The sequence below is a fragment of the Odontesthes bonariensis genome, chromosome 10 (genome assembly GCF_027942865.1).
Source record: "Odontesthes bonariensis isolate fOdoBon6 chromosome 10, fOdoBon6.hap1, whole genome shotgun sequence".
In the NCBI taxonomy this organism is placed as follows: Eukaryota; Metazoa; Chordata; class Actinopteri; order Atheriniformes; family Atherinopsidae; genus Odontesthes; species Odontesthes bonariensis.
In genome coordinates this window covers 10804204-10817139 of record NC_134515.1, presented here as the reverse complement: position 1 = coordinate 10817139, position 12936 = coordinate 10804204, and the positions used below count along the sequence as shown (strand labels likewise).

The 12936-nt window shown below is 47.0% G+C and overlaps 1 protein-coding gene across 2 annotated transcripts; it reads left to right on the top strand.

Moving 5' to 3' along the window:
* Positions 1 to 445: 445 nt before the first annotated feature.
* On the top strand, positions 446 to 11142 carry LOC142390633 (protein FAM110A). Of its 2 annotated transcripts, XM_075476223.1 has the most exons (3): positions 446 to 641; positions 7514 to 7898; positions 8382 to 11142. In XM_075476223.1, exon 3 carries the CDS (start codon positions 8392 to 8394, stop codon positions 9811 to 9813), a length of 1422 nt encoding a protein of 473 aa, XP_075332338.1. In that variant the 5' UTR covers positions 446 to 641; positions 7514 to 7898; positions 8382 to 8391; the 3' UTR covers positions 9814 to 11142. The 2 variants fall into 2 exon arrangements, with proteins under 2 accessions (XP_075332338.1, XP_075332337.1); XM_075476222.1 differs by lacking the exon at positions 446 to 641 and having other exon boundaries at positions 7334 to 7898.
* Positions 11143 to 12936: the final 1794 nt, after the last annotated feature.

The window sequence follows — 12936 nt, the reverse complement described above, 5'->3', positions numbered from 1 at the left end:
CAATGATTGTATATTAACAATAATAATACCAATTCTAATAAAAATACTACTACTAACTAATAATAATAATAATAATAATAATAATAAATGACTAAATAACTTTAAAATAATAATAATAAATAAATAAATAAAATTTTAAAAAATGTAGGAGGTTTATTTGTTTTACTGATGGTGACCACCTCCTTTCATGGCTATTATCAGCGGCATTCTTCCCATAAATCCGTCACCACAATATGAGAAGGATTAAATGAATGAATCTTTTTTTTTTTTTTTCTATTCATACGTAGTGGACAGGATGAGAAAGTGTCAGGAAGATCACGTGACTTCTAGGTAAAGCTCCTGTTTCCTGCTCTCCCGACTCACATCCTGCTTCCAGACAGGGGAGGCGGAGTCTTCCTCGGCAGTGGGAGGAGGAGGAGGAGAGCTCATAGCCTAAGGAGCAGAGAGAGCTGCAGGTTAGTCCTCATTTGGCTTGTGCGCTCACACGGGAACGCAACACATACCGGCACATCAGCGCTCAACGCAGCTGAAAGCAGCCGTGCGGACTCCCTGCTCCTTTCAGTGCAACCTGTGACTGGTGCGCTCTTTTAAAAAAAATATTTTTGGCTCTCAGACCCAGATTAGGATCCAGCTCACATCATGTAAGTAAACTTTTACCTTCTGCTCTTTTCTGGAGCACCGGGGGATGTGTTTGTCATCTTTGTTGTTGCCCTGTCGGACCGACGGCACAGTTTTCACACTTTAAGTCACTTTTGTTGCTCGTCTTAACGGCGCACGGTGTCATTCGGAGCAGTGCGTTCCTCAGATGTGACTGAAAATCTCTATAGCAGCAGCTTTTTGTCTTTTTCTGAGTCCCCTGGCTGGGAACGTGCCAATTCTAAAAATACTGGACCGGATTATAACGTTTGGCGTCTTTGCCCCAGAACTATTTCCAGTCTGTCAGCTGTAGCGTGGTGAGAGACGGCATGCACGCACGTATGTTACCTAAAACGACTTCAATGTTGACATTTTTAAGCGTTGCAGGTTCATCGGACTCTCAGCTGCAACCATAAGCGCTCCTGTGCTCTCAGCACCTGTGTCAGTCGTAAGGTAATCAGGGATTATGAAGGGTTAACTGTGAGAGAAGGAGTCCTGTGCGAGTGTGTTTACATGTGAAACACTCCCTGCGTCCAAGCCAAAACTTTATTGAGGCTTTGCCGCTGAAGTAACGCCACAGTGACCACTCTCTCCCCTCCACAGTGTGTATGTGCATGTGTGTTGGCTGTGGATCTGACTAAGGACAGCAGTGTGTGATTGTGTCCACGCCTGCGTGTGTCTGGAATGTTCATCACCATGTTGAGAGTGGTGGGGGGGGGGGTATTTTTTTCTTTCCTTGCATTTTCTTTTAGCCTTTGGGCTCTGCCTTTGCAGCATAAAACCGTGAGCGTTCAGTGTTGTGCTTCACGCAGCTTTGTGCCTGTTTTAGTTTGCATTTGGAGAAATGTTTCATAAATGTGTCGCGGTCCATTTGTGATGCATACCTTCATGTGTGTGGAGTTATGTAACAGATTAGCTCCTGATCCCGACACACAGGCGTTTAAATCCATGCTCATATCCTTGAATAATTTGGGGTGTTTTTACTAAAGTTTGCATAATCAGCAGAAAATCTGTGCTGGATCAGAGTCATTTCACCTCTAAAAGGCTCCGCAGTGCCAGAGTGTCTCTGAGCAAAGTCTGTCCGAGGAGTTGGAACCCTGCTGCAACTTTTCTCATCCACTACAGCAGGAGAAATGCATCTTATAATCTTTATTTCTTAATTATCTTTTGGACACTCAAAAAGACTCAGACAAGTCTTTTTCGAATAATAATAATATCTCATGATTTTTTTCCCATGAAAAACTTGTGCTTTTGTCCTGAGAGCAGTTTTTGTTTCTTTTCTTTTTTTTCTGGCAGACTGAAAAAAAACCGAGAGTGATTAAATAATCCTGTCGCACTTAATCATGAATTCCTTTCTCAGCGGATGCTCTGTGCGTAGTTGTGGGTGGGACTTGCATACCAGTCGGAATGGTAGGATAGCTAAAAAGTTTAAACTAGCAGCTTTGTGCTCATCTTTAGTAAAAGATTGCAAATTTCGAACTACTTCCAGATCATATACTGCATCTAGATGCTTGATTGCACAGTAACATACTTGTTCTTTGTGCGAAACACTGCAGGAATAGCATTAAAGAGTCGTAAAGAGGTCATTAACACACAAAGAGAACCGCCTACATGCTACAGTCAGCTACTTTGCTCGTTCTAAGAAATCCATTGGCACCTCATTTGGGGTAATCTGGTGTTTTTGTTCTTGAACGGCACCTGGAGCTTAAGACCCGTTGGCAGGGCTCGATTTAAAGACATTAAAACTTAGTGGGCCCTTCTTTTGGCCATGCTGCACCTCTCCATCAACTTCCTGGATTTGTAGTTGTTTCTTTTATTTGCCTCATCTGTTTAAGATAACAACTTCCTTGGCGTAGGTACAAATCAGGGAATTTCTCTGGTTGTGTATTACTCACAGGATGTATAGAAACTATTTTATATGTACAGTCAGTCTGTTTTTTTCCCTTTCTCTTCACTATTGTGGGCAAATTGTTATGTTTGTCTTCTCTGTTTGGTTTAGTTTTCATAGCCATCTGCTCTACAGAGCTCGCCTCCTGACATGGACACACACACATAAATGAGGATGGTGACATGTACGCATGCACAGCCACACATAGACACATGAAACAGGATGTGTGGATATGTGTTTCCTGGGGCCACAGACGCAGACAGCGATGGGAAGAGGTGGAGGAGGGGGTTTAAGGGGAGACTGATGGATGCAGGGTGGGGGAGGTCCATACAAAAGATGAATCTGGGTGCTATGATAACGTGCTTATGGTCCAGTGGTCGTCTTTGCAGTCGGTACAGCAGTTGCATAACTCTGTAGTCCAAACATTTCAGTCATGCGTGTCAGTCGCGTTGTGAACCCGGCAAAGAGGTGTTGCTGTTGGAAACGAGCAGCACGGACAGGGCTAATAAGTGCACGCCCCTGTGTGTCGAGGCCACGGCAGCAATGTGCCATGTTCTCTGATAGCTGTCATAGGAGCTCCCTAAGTTAAGGGAAGCAGCTGATAACCTGATAACTGTATCTTGAAGTTATTTATCTACTTAAAGAGCGAAGCAAGTGGGAATTTGTGGGATAATAGGCAGAGGCTTGTGTGTCCCACACTCATGACATGACTGAGTCGTATCCAGGCTCAGACTGTTTCTCATCAGGTTAGACTTGTCTTGTAAGACAAAAACAAACTGGCATTTTCATGCACGTCCATGTTTTCTTTTGCATTTGTGGGTAAGATATTTATAGCCACAAAGTATTTTCGGTCAGACCCAACAACGCCAAGATGTGGCAGGTGTTCAGGATACAAGGAAATGGGGCCTTTTCCTTTAAAGTCAGGTTTAAAGCCACCTTTTTCCTATGCATTCAGATTTTAGAGGTCAATAACAGCCTAGATCGGAGGCGAATCGGTGATCAACGGGTGTATGTTTGTGTTGACATTTTAAAGATGAGTGAGACGAGGAAAGATTTTCTAAAATGCTGTCATAAAGGAGTCGGCTCGAGTTCCAGCCAATGAGAGCTTGGACACAAACACATTGTAAACTTTGCAGTGAGCATGGCAAATACAGTCTGGGCTCAGGAAACTGGGCAGAATTTGATGAAGTAATTGGCATGTTGCTTTGATATAACCAGTAGTCAATATAACAGAGATCTTATACTCGCTACTTATATCATAGTGAACCTCCAAAACTCCTGATAACAACCAAAAAAAAACCTTTGTCTAGTGTGCACAATGTGTGAATATGGTAGCAATGCGAAGAGTTGGCTACTTTTTTTTCTCGACCTGTCCATTTAAAAACGTCTAAAATGCCGTTTTAACACGTGCACGCCAACCTTAGACGAGAACACAAATGTCTGCATAAGATCTTATATCTCAAACAATGTCCTGTGATCATACTAATACCTGCAAAACACTGACCTCTGACCTCTCTGTTTTTCCCAAAAAGCCAGAAAAAAGAGTGAATTTTATGGCGTAGACTCGCATTAATTGATCATTTGCAGTTTTTGGTACTTTATCAGGGATCCGTTAGATTCTTTTTCTTGTTCTGCCTTTATTCAAATATTTGTTTTGATTTCTTTTAAAGCTTGGTTCCAAACAGGTAACATTCACAGTTAAACTGGGTCAACCTGCTGGATACACACACGCACAGAGCCAGGCACGTTTGTTTATTTTGATCTTTTTCGCTGTTTTCCAGTTGTAAATTGCGTCACTCCTTCCTCCTCGTAACACATTTATGCACGGCGCTCGTTTCTGGTGACTCTTTGGGTGGAGTTTCTCTTGTTTTCATATACTCGTGGGGTCAGTGTCTGCTGGGACCAAGGCCACTGTGATATGACAATCCAGCAGACACCACAGAACAAAGACACACAAGCTTATTTAGTTCCTGTCTTTCAGTGTTTAGACCTTCAGAAAGCTGCATCCTCCTGTTTTGTTTGGTTGTTTTTTTTCTTTTTTTCAGGATACTTTACTTGGAGCCTGTTTCCTCAAATGTTTTCAGTTTCTCAGTAACTTAGTGCCAGAAAGTGTTGGCTCCCGGTTGAGAAATCTCTGTAACAGATCTCGATCGGTTAACCGTGTTAAAGTGCGGGTGATCCCTGCGTTTCCACTGCTTTGCATCATTTCTGGTCACCCGAGTGTCTTTCTATCTGTTGCCAACGCTTTGCTTCCCCTCACAGCCACTAATGCTCTATAAAACGCAGTCGTCTCTCACAGGCAGCGCAGGCATAATGAGCCATATCATTACCAAGTAATATTGTGGTCTGAAAAGTGAATGTGAAAGCGGTCCTGAGTCAGAACAACACTGTGGATCACATACTTTTGAGATAATCGCACTGAGCGAATTTCCATTGTGGGGTAGAAATATCATTCTTCAGACTCTGCGGTCTGACTTTTGAGGACAGCATCTGTTTGTGTAACTGCAGAACAGAAAGAAAATGGAAAGAAGTCTCAGACACAGAAAAGGACAAAAGCTCTGGGATGTTTTTGTCTCTTAGCGAAGTACAACTTGTGGTGTATTGATGCATTTTCGCTCTGGCCAGTGGTCAGGAAAGTGTAAAGGTTATGTTTGCACGGCAGAGGTGGCGGTTAGCTGCCCGACCCTTTCCCACCGGTGGGACGGGCAGCTTGTCACGTTGGGGTTCATCGGTTTTGAACACCATAACGAGCAGATATGAAGCCATCAATCATGTAAAATAATGCTCGAGGAATGCTTCACATGCACATATTCTCCCAGTATAGATGTTTACTGTTGTAGACCTCAGTCAGTGGGGTCACATGGCACTGAAAGGATCGGATTATTGGCTAAATTACAATAAGAATGAGTTATTAAGTTCATGTAGACACCTTAATCTGACAAGAAATTGGATCGGATTACTCGCAATCGGATTAAGACCCCGAGATAACTCGGTTGAAAGTCACACTAAACCTGCTTGTAGTAGCCGGTGAAGCACGTGGTGAATTAGACTTTGCGTTCTGCGCATGCTCAAGATTTTTTCCCGGGGTCGTGACCCGGAAGTCAAAGGAGACGATATTACTGTTGTATTCGCCGTCAGAAAGAAACAAACAACGTGATGGAGAATGCTCCGTTGTGCATCGCGTTTGTGCAACAAGCAGCTCATCACAGACCAAATGTAGAGGGACGTAGCTTCATCTGGCTCTGCGTTCTCCATCTTTCTCGAATGCCTGAGTTTGTTGTTGTTGTTGGTGGTGAAGAGGTCAACAGGAAGTGGCTCTATTAGCAATAGTTGGAATGGGTACAGCGCCACCTATCATACCGGGGTATGACACGCTTTGTGCCTCTGATCCGATTCATTCACCGCCATATATCAACTCAACTCAACTCAACTCAACTTTATTTATAAAGCCCTTTAAAACAAAGTGCTGTACATGAGTAACAACACGAAATATAAGACATAAAACATAAGAACAATGTAAAAACAATAATAAACAATAACAATATTAAAACAATAAGAACATGCTGGGTTAAAAGCCAGGGAATAAAAATGGGTTTTAAGACGTAATTTTAATTTAATTTAATTTAAGAAATATCCAAGGATAATTACCCTTGCTCAGCTCATTCTTATTGTAATTTAACCAATTATCTGATCATTTCAGTGCCATGTGACCCCACTGAGTGATGTAGACATGTACGCAGACAGGTGGAGCATCGGTGTCCTGTCGCGTGCTCAGTTCAGTTTTTGTGCGTCTTTGTTTAAGTGTGTGTGCAATGCAGTTGTCCTGCTGTTATTGTGGAGTTTTTCACGAGGAAGTTTCCTGTTTGGAACAAGAAAAACGCATAATCTGAAATGATTTCCCCTAAGTAAAAGGTCAAAAAGATTTAGGATGGCTGTTGTTCAAAGGTCCCGACTGTGATGTCATCATCTGGTGAATTTCTGCGCTCCTTCAGCCGAAAGTTTAAAAACAAGGTCACGTGTCGAGGGAGACGGGAAATGGCTATAAAAAGCCCAATTAAAAAAAAAAAAAAATGTGTGGATAGATATGTTGGGAGATGAAGAGGAGGAAGGAGAGAAATGAGCCGAATAACTAGGTGTGATGTAACCCCAGAGTGAAATGTTGTAAATGATAAGACGCCGGGGAGCGATGAGCTGCGTGGGGGGAGGGCAGCATTACTTTGTGTGAAATTAGAGCTTGGAGAAAGAGGGGGAAATAAATGAAGATTGCTTGTACCAGCAGTGCTTTGAAACTTTCACTCTCTGTCTCTATTCCCCTTTGGCCGTTTACACTCGTCAGGCCGGTTTTTTAGACCTTACAAACCCAATAGTGAAATGCTTTGAGATGCAAATCCAAACACAGATTGGGAATCAGATAATCCTCCAGTGTTTAAAGTGTGTGCTGATCACTCTTTGTTTCTGCTCCTTCCACGTCTCACAGTGTCGTCGCAGCACCCCGGTGAGCTTGATGCAAGTCCATGTAAAAAATTGCATCTGTCTCGTCCGTTGTTCTCCGTCTCTGTCTGCCCCCCTTTCTCCCTTTCAAAGAATTTTCATTTGAATGAAAGCCCTGCTTCAGTGTTTTGTTGGGCTGGGGGGGGGGGGACACCCCATTGGTCAGAATCCCGTTCGAGCCGGACCAATGTGAGCATGGCTCCCGCCTCCCAGCCCACCCCTTGCCCCACTGAGGCTGGCGGTCTGAGGTGCGATTGGCCGGCTGGGCGGAGCCAGACGGGGTATTAAAGCCTTTCCAGTCTGCTCTACTTCAGTGTTGAGAGTCTCGTCCGTCGGCCGGAGAGCGCCACGCATGTGTGTGTGTTTGTGTTTGTCTTCGTGTGCGACAAGGAGAGCGAGTGTGTGTGTGGGTGCTTTTTGTTAATGAACGACAGAGGGGAAAAACAGAGCTTTTTCTATTTTCTGACCCGGCGTTGCATCTCTTTTAACTCTCTTCAGGACTGTGGGACTCAGCTGAGTGGCAGACCGGCTTCTTGTATCTGCTCACAGCTGGACGGATCGTCGGAGGCTGGCAGCGGCCGTAAAGAGGATCGTAAAGAGGCTCCTGTGTTGCCGGCTGATCTACCAGACCTGCGTTTTTGGAAAGGACTCCCTATCAGTTGCCACTGTGGCCCTCCGGTGGCCCCCCGTTACCCACTGAGTGGATCACCGCTGAGTTAAGAGGGGTCGTCTGGCCAGTCCTGATGTGGAATTTGACTCCAACTGACCCTGTCCCACAAGCAGCCTTTCACTGAGCCCTCGCTGAGGAAAAGGGAAGGATAAAAGAGCCAGAGGGGCGACAGGAGAAAAGAAAAAGAAAAGGAGAGCAGCGGAACAGCAACTGGTAAGGAAGTTAAAGAGGCTGTGGGGGTGTGAGAGGGAGGGAGGGAGGGAGGAGGGGAAGAAAAGGGAGCACAAAAGAGCTATTTTCTTAAGCTTAGAGAGGCTCCAAAGAAAGTGTTGACCATTAAAGCCCCATTGTTACCCAGCTATCTGGTCACTTCTGCTGGTTTAGCATGCGCCTCCTCCATATGTTCTGGCTTTAAAGTGTTCTCTCATCACACCCTTTCACTCTCATCTCGTCTTTCAGCGTAAGTTATGTTTCTGTTTGTCATGTTTGTGCATTTGGCAGACGCTTTTATCCAAAGCGACTTACAGGTAGGCAGGTAGGGTAACGGGGTCTTGCCTAAGGACCTTTCAAGCAGGGGATTTGAACCCAGGTCACCCACATGAAAGGTGGCAAACTTACCACCACACTGTTCAGCCCCCATAGTCTGTTGGACAAACTACTGAGACTAATCCCAAGTGTTTCTCTTCCCTCCGCCAGCCCCTCCGACATGCCGGTGGAGACGCTGCGGCCCTCAGACTGCCGCCTGGCTGCGGTCCCCTTCACCTCGGCCATGCCCTTCAGGATACTCAACAAGGGCCCCGGCTACTTCCGCCGTCAGGCCGACCCGGGGGCCCGCAAACTGAGCGCCGTGGAGCGCCTGGAGGCCGACAAGGCCAAGTATGTTAAGAGCCAGCAGGTGGCCCTCACCCGCCAGGCCCCCATCAAGCCCCCAATCATCCGCAAGCCCCTCGTCCCTCCGGGGATGATGCTCCAGGGCCACGTCGGCACGCCTCCCACCCGAAAGGTTCCCTGCTGCCCAGCTGACGGGGGGGATGCTGGAGGCCGGGAGGGGCCCCGGGAGAGAAGACCGACCCTGAACTTGGATATCCTGAACAACCTAATCAGTGACGTCTGTGACGCACCGCTGCCCTGTTCCCAGTCCTCTTCCTCCACCTCCCCCTCGTCGTCGTCCCCGTCGTCGGGAGTGAAGAGCATCAGCAGCAGCCTGTCAGCGGAGCAGGAAAAGAGCAACAGACTCCTCAACAACCTTAAACCGCTGAACCACGGCGTCAACAACTCCTCCTCCGCCTCCTCCGGCGCCTCCTCTCCGCTCAGCAACAACCTTCACACACCTGCGGCCGAGCTGAGCCGCCGTCCGCCCCCTGTCCCGGCGCGGGCCCCCCGCTTCGGAGTCCCCGCGCTCTACAGCTCGCCCAACACGGTGACGGTGCGCAGGGTGGATGTTCGGCCTCAGGCTGAGATAAGGAAGCCCCAGAGGGCCCAGCTGAAGCCCCAGCTCAGGCCCAGACAGACTGCCCAGGGCCAGGTAGCTCATCCTCAGGTTCCACCTCCGCCTCCGCCTCCATCCTCCAAGAATCAGCTCCACTCTCACGCTCAGCTCAACAACGCACCCCAGATTCTGGCCTCTCCCCCGGCCTACCTGCCCCCCAGCCCCATGCTGGGCCGCGCAGGCATGATCCCGCCCGCCTCGCCCGCCTTCACTCGTATATCCAACGCCAGCTCCAAGGGCTCCTCGCGCAAGCACCCGTCTTTGCACCGCTCCAAGTCGGACCTGAGCGACCGCTACTCCCGCGCCACCGCCGACCTCGAGCGCTTCTTCAACTACTGCGGGCTGGACCCGGGGGAGGTGGAGGAGATGGGCGGGGTGGAGCGCTTCACCAGGGCCAACTCTGACATCGTGTCCGTGTCCAAGCTGCGCAGCGTGAGCACGCCCAGCTCGGAGTGCGGGGACGAGACGGAGCGGCTGAGGGAGGACGGCGGGGACGAGGAGGACGAGGACGGGCCCAACAGGGCCAACGGACGGGTCCCCTACGGGATCTCCGTCATCGAGAGGAACGCGCGGGTCATCAAGTGGCTTTACGGCATTCGCCAGGCGAGAGACGTCAGCAGCGCCGTCTCTAACGTATAGACTAACCCAGACTAAAAAAAGAAGAAGGGATGCCCGTCTGTTCATCTTCTGCCGCCTTACATCACAGCTCTGGATACTTTTATGGATAGTTTTTTTCTTCTGTTCCACTTCTGTTTTTGGAAATCGCACATCAGCAAGATTTTTATTTTTTTTGGGCTGCAAATGAGGACAGAACGGACGTTTTCCCTTTCCCTGACTCGATCTCGTGCAACAGTGTTGGCATACGAAAGCAATAATATGGTGTAAATGCTGTTGAGGATGAAGGCAGTTGTTGTTCCTAACATTAAGGTACTGTGTGTGTGTGTGTGTGTGTGTGTGTGTGTGTGTGTGTGCGTGTGTGTGTGTGTTTTTTAAATCCGAGAACTTGGCAGACCGGAGCTGGGTTACAAAGCTAGGGGCAGGAAGAGCACCGCGATGATACTGTGAAACCTTAGAACAAAAAGAAGCTTCCACGAACACGTTCATGTTTAACATCCTTTAAAAAAAAAAAAAAAAGAAGAAGAAAAAAAAAAGGCTGAAAGACTGTTATTCTAAAAGTTTGTGTCAGCATGCAGGTGAAACAGTTGTAAACATTTTGATTAGAGCACACTTCCATTCACAGATTCACACATTCATCTCGTCGCGTCTCATACGGCCTCTCGATGTTTTGGATTTTTTTTTACTCCACTTTGCACGTCTCGTCACGAATGTAAGAGCAAGTCATGCGATGAAGGATGGTTGAAGCAAGTGTGGTGAGACAAAAGTTATTTAGTCTCCAGAAAAAAAGATGGAGGGTAAAATGCAAAGGACTGAAGAGGAGAAGAAGGCTGTGGTGTACAAATGTGTCCGTGGCTCAGGAAGATGGCATACTTACAAAAAATGGACCAATATTTATTTGGAAAATGTAACTTAATGTATTTTTTATTAATGGATGGACTCTGTGTATAGAAATCAATCTTTGGTCTGAAGTGCAATCTGACGGTGTTTGCTATAACTCCAGTATACAGTGTGTAGGATCACTTTAAAACACACATGCAGACACAGTCATCAGACATGTTCAGGAGAGTGCTGCGTTTGACTAAAGAAAGTGGGCCTTGTTCACGGGGAGCCCCCCCCCCTCTCTGAGCAGGAGTCCTCTCACCCTCTGAATCTGCCCGTGCTTCCCGGGTTAAGCGCTGGTCGGGTTTTCCTCTCCGAGCCGGAGCGGCGTGGCGCCGGCAGTCGGATCAGAGGGGCTGGAGACTGTGAACAAAGTGTTGCTTTTTAATCAGGCACTGGGTGCCCAAAGAGTCCTCAGAAATGCTTTACCACGGTGTATCCTGATTCATTAATAAAAAATATTTGACTATGTTCGTGTTAATCGTCTTATTATTCCGGTGTAAAGGGAAATCTGGTGCTGGTCCCGCTCAGCGGAGGCGGGTGTCGGGTCATTAAAGCCCCGCCGCCGCTCTGACTGAGCTCCCCCGGCTGGTCCGGGTCGTGGTTTTAAGTCATTCAGAATTCGGGCTGTCTGGACCGGCGGTCTCTGACTTCGTCGCACAAGTTGTTTGACGTCGCGCCCACAAACTGCAGGCTGACCCCCTCCTCCTCTGCACCACACCCTGTTTCAGAGCTCCGGACCCTCTTTAGGCGAGGCATCTTTATTTATATAGCGCATTTCATACCACAGGCAACTCAAAACAAGCTATTTAAAGAGAAAAAAATTGAATAAAAATTGAAAAACAGTTAAAAGCAATGAAAGAAGAGGGGAAAAAGAAAAATATAAACTCCACCATAAGCACACGGAAAGAGAAATGTTTCTAACTTGGATTTAAAAGTGCTTACAGTTGGGTCTGATTTCCGTTCTGCTGGTAGTTTGTTCCAGTTGTGTGCAGCATAACAGCTAAAAGCTGCTTCACCGGGTCCAGTTTGAACTCTGGGCTCCACTTTCAGGCAGTTAGGGAAGCAACTGCTCTATAAAACACTGTTCAGAGGGCAGGCGGGCTGAAATGAAGGGGTTGGAAATGGATGCTTTGGCTGGTTATTGCACCGAGACTCAATGTTCAAAGAAAAACAAAAACATTTCAAGGTAAAATCTATCGGATGCAGATCAAGTCATGAAAGTGTCACACTTTGACTGTCAGAGTACGTTTAGTTGATCCTTAAAAACCAAGAAGTGTGCGTTTTTGGAACTTTGTAAGTAGATGATGTCAGAGCGGATTAAAAATATTAAGTGGAATCAGAAGTTGTCTCAAGGAATATTGGCTCCTACGTTTCTCGTAAATCTTTTCTTTTTCCCGTCTTGTGATGAATGAAATCCCTCATAAAGGGCTCCTTTATGTCGAGTTTCATGAGCATTAAAAACCATAATGGGCTTCTGAACCCTGGGATCTGATTCATCATGGAGTTTTCCCTCTTGTGCCCGTTTTCCCTGCACAGACTCGATCTAACGCTACATCTGCTTAGGCCCTCTGACTCCTTACATCTTGTGTTGTGCAGTTTTCAGGCAGCTGGTCGGAGCCTCGTGTCTCTGAGGCCTGCAGTCGCTGTCGGAAATCAGTCTTTTTTACATCCTGAAATCATCTCCTCCAGATCGTGGCCTCGATTTACTCGGCTTGCTCTTCACTGGTTGGGAGGATGGGGGGGGAGTGTTGAACGCTGTCGCGAATGATAAATATTACTGCCTGGAGCTGGGCATCATGACAGCAGCCGTCTGATGTCCTGAGCAGCTCTGATTAACAGCCAGGAACACTCAGGGGGGAGGAAAGCAGCGAGGACTAACCGGCCAGTTTAAAAGGCTCGGAAATGGAACGGCAACACAGAGAAAGTTGGTGGATGCAGCTAAAAACGGATCCCATGCCAGAGTGAGAGTGGTTTTTCTGCGTGTCGTGTTAGTAATATATCAGCTTGGATCGTGTATAAATGGCTACAGCAGGTCTACTCTCATGGCAGGATGCACAAAGTCTGTTTGCTTTGAGTTAAAGGGATAGTTCGCCTCTTGAAATGAAGCTGTATGACATCCCATATTAGTAATATCATTTATGAACCTTATCTTACCCCCTGCTGCGTCCTGTGAGCCGAGTTCCAGCCTCGTTTTGGCGTTGACGAAGGTAGTCCAGCTAGTTAGCTGGGGCTACAAAAATAAAGCATTTTGCTTCTCAAAAC

Bases quoted from the DNA above. Each gene is read 5' to 3' on its own strand.
- LOC142390633 (XM_075476223.1), top strand. From the start codon at position 8,392: ATGCCGGTGGAGACGCTGCGGCCCTCAGACTGCCGCCTGGCTGCGGTC.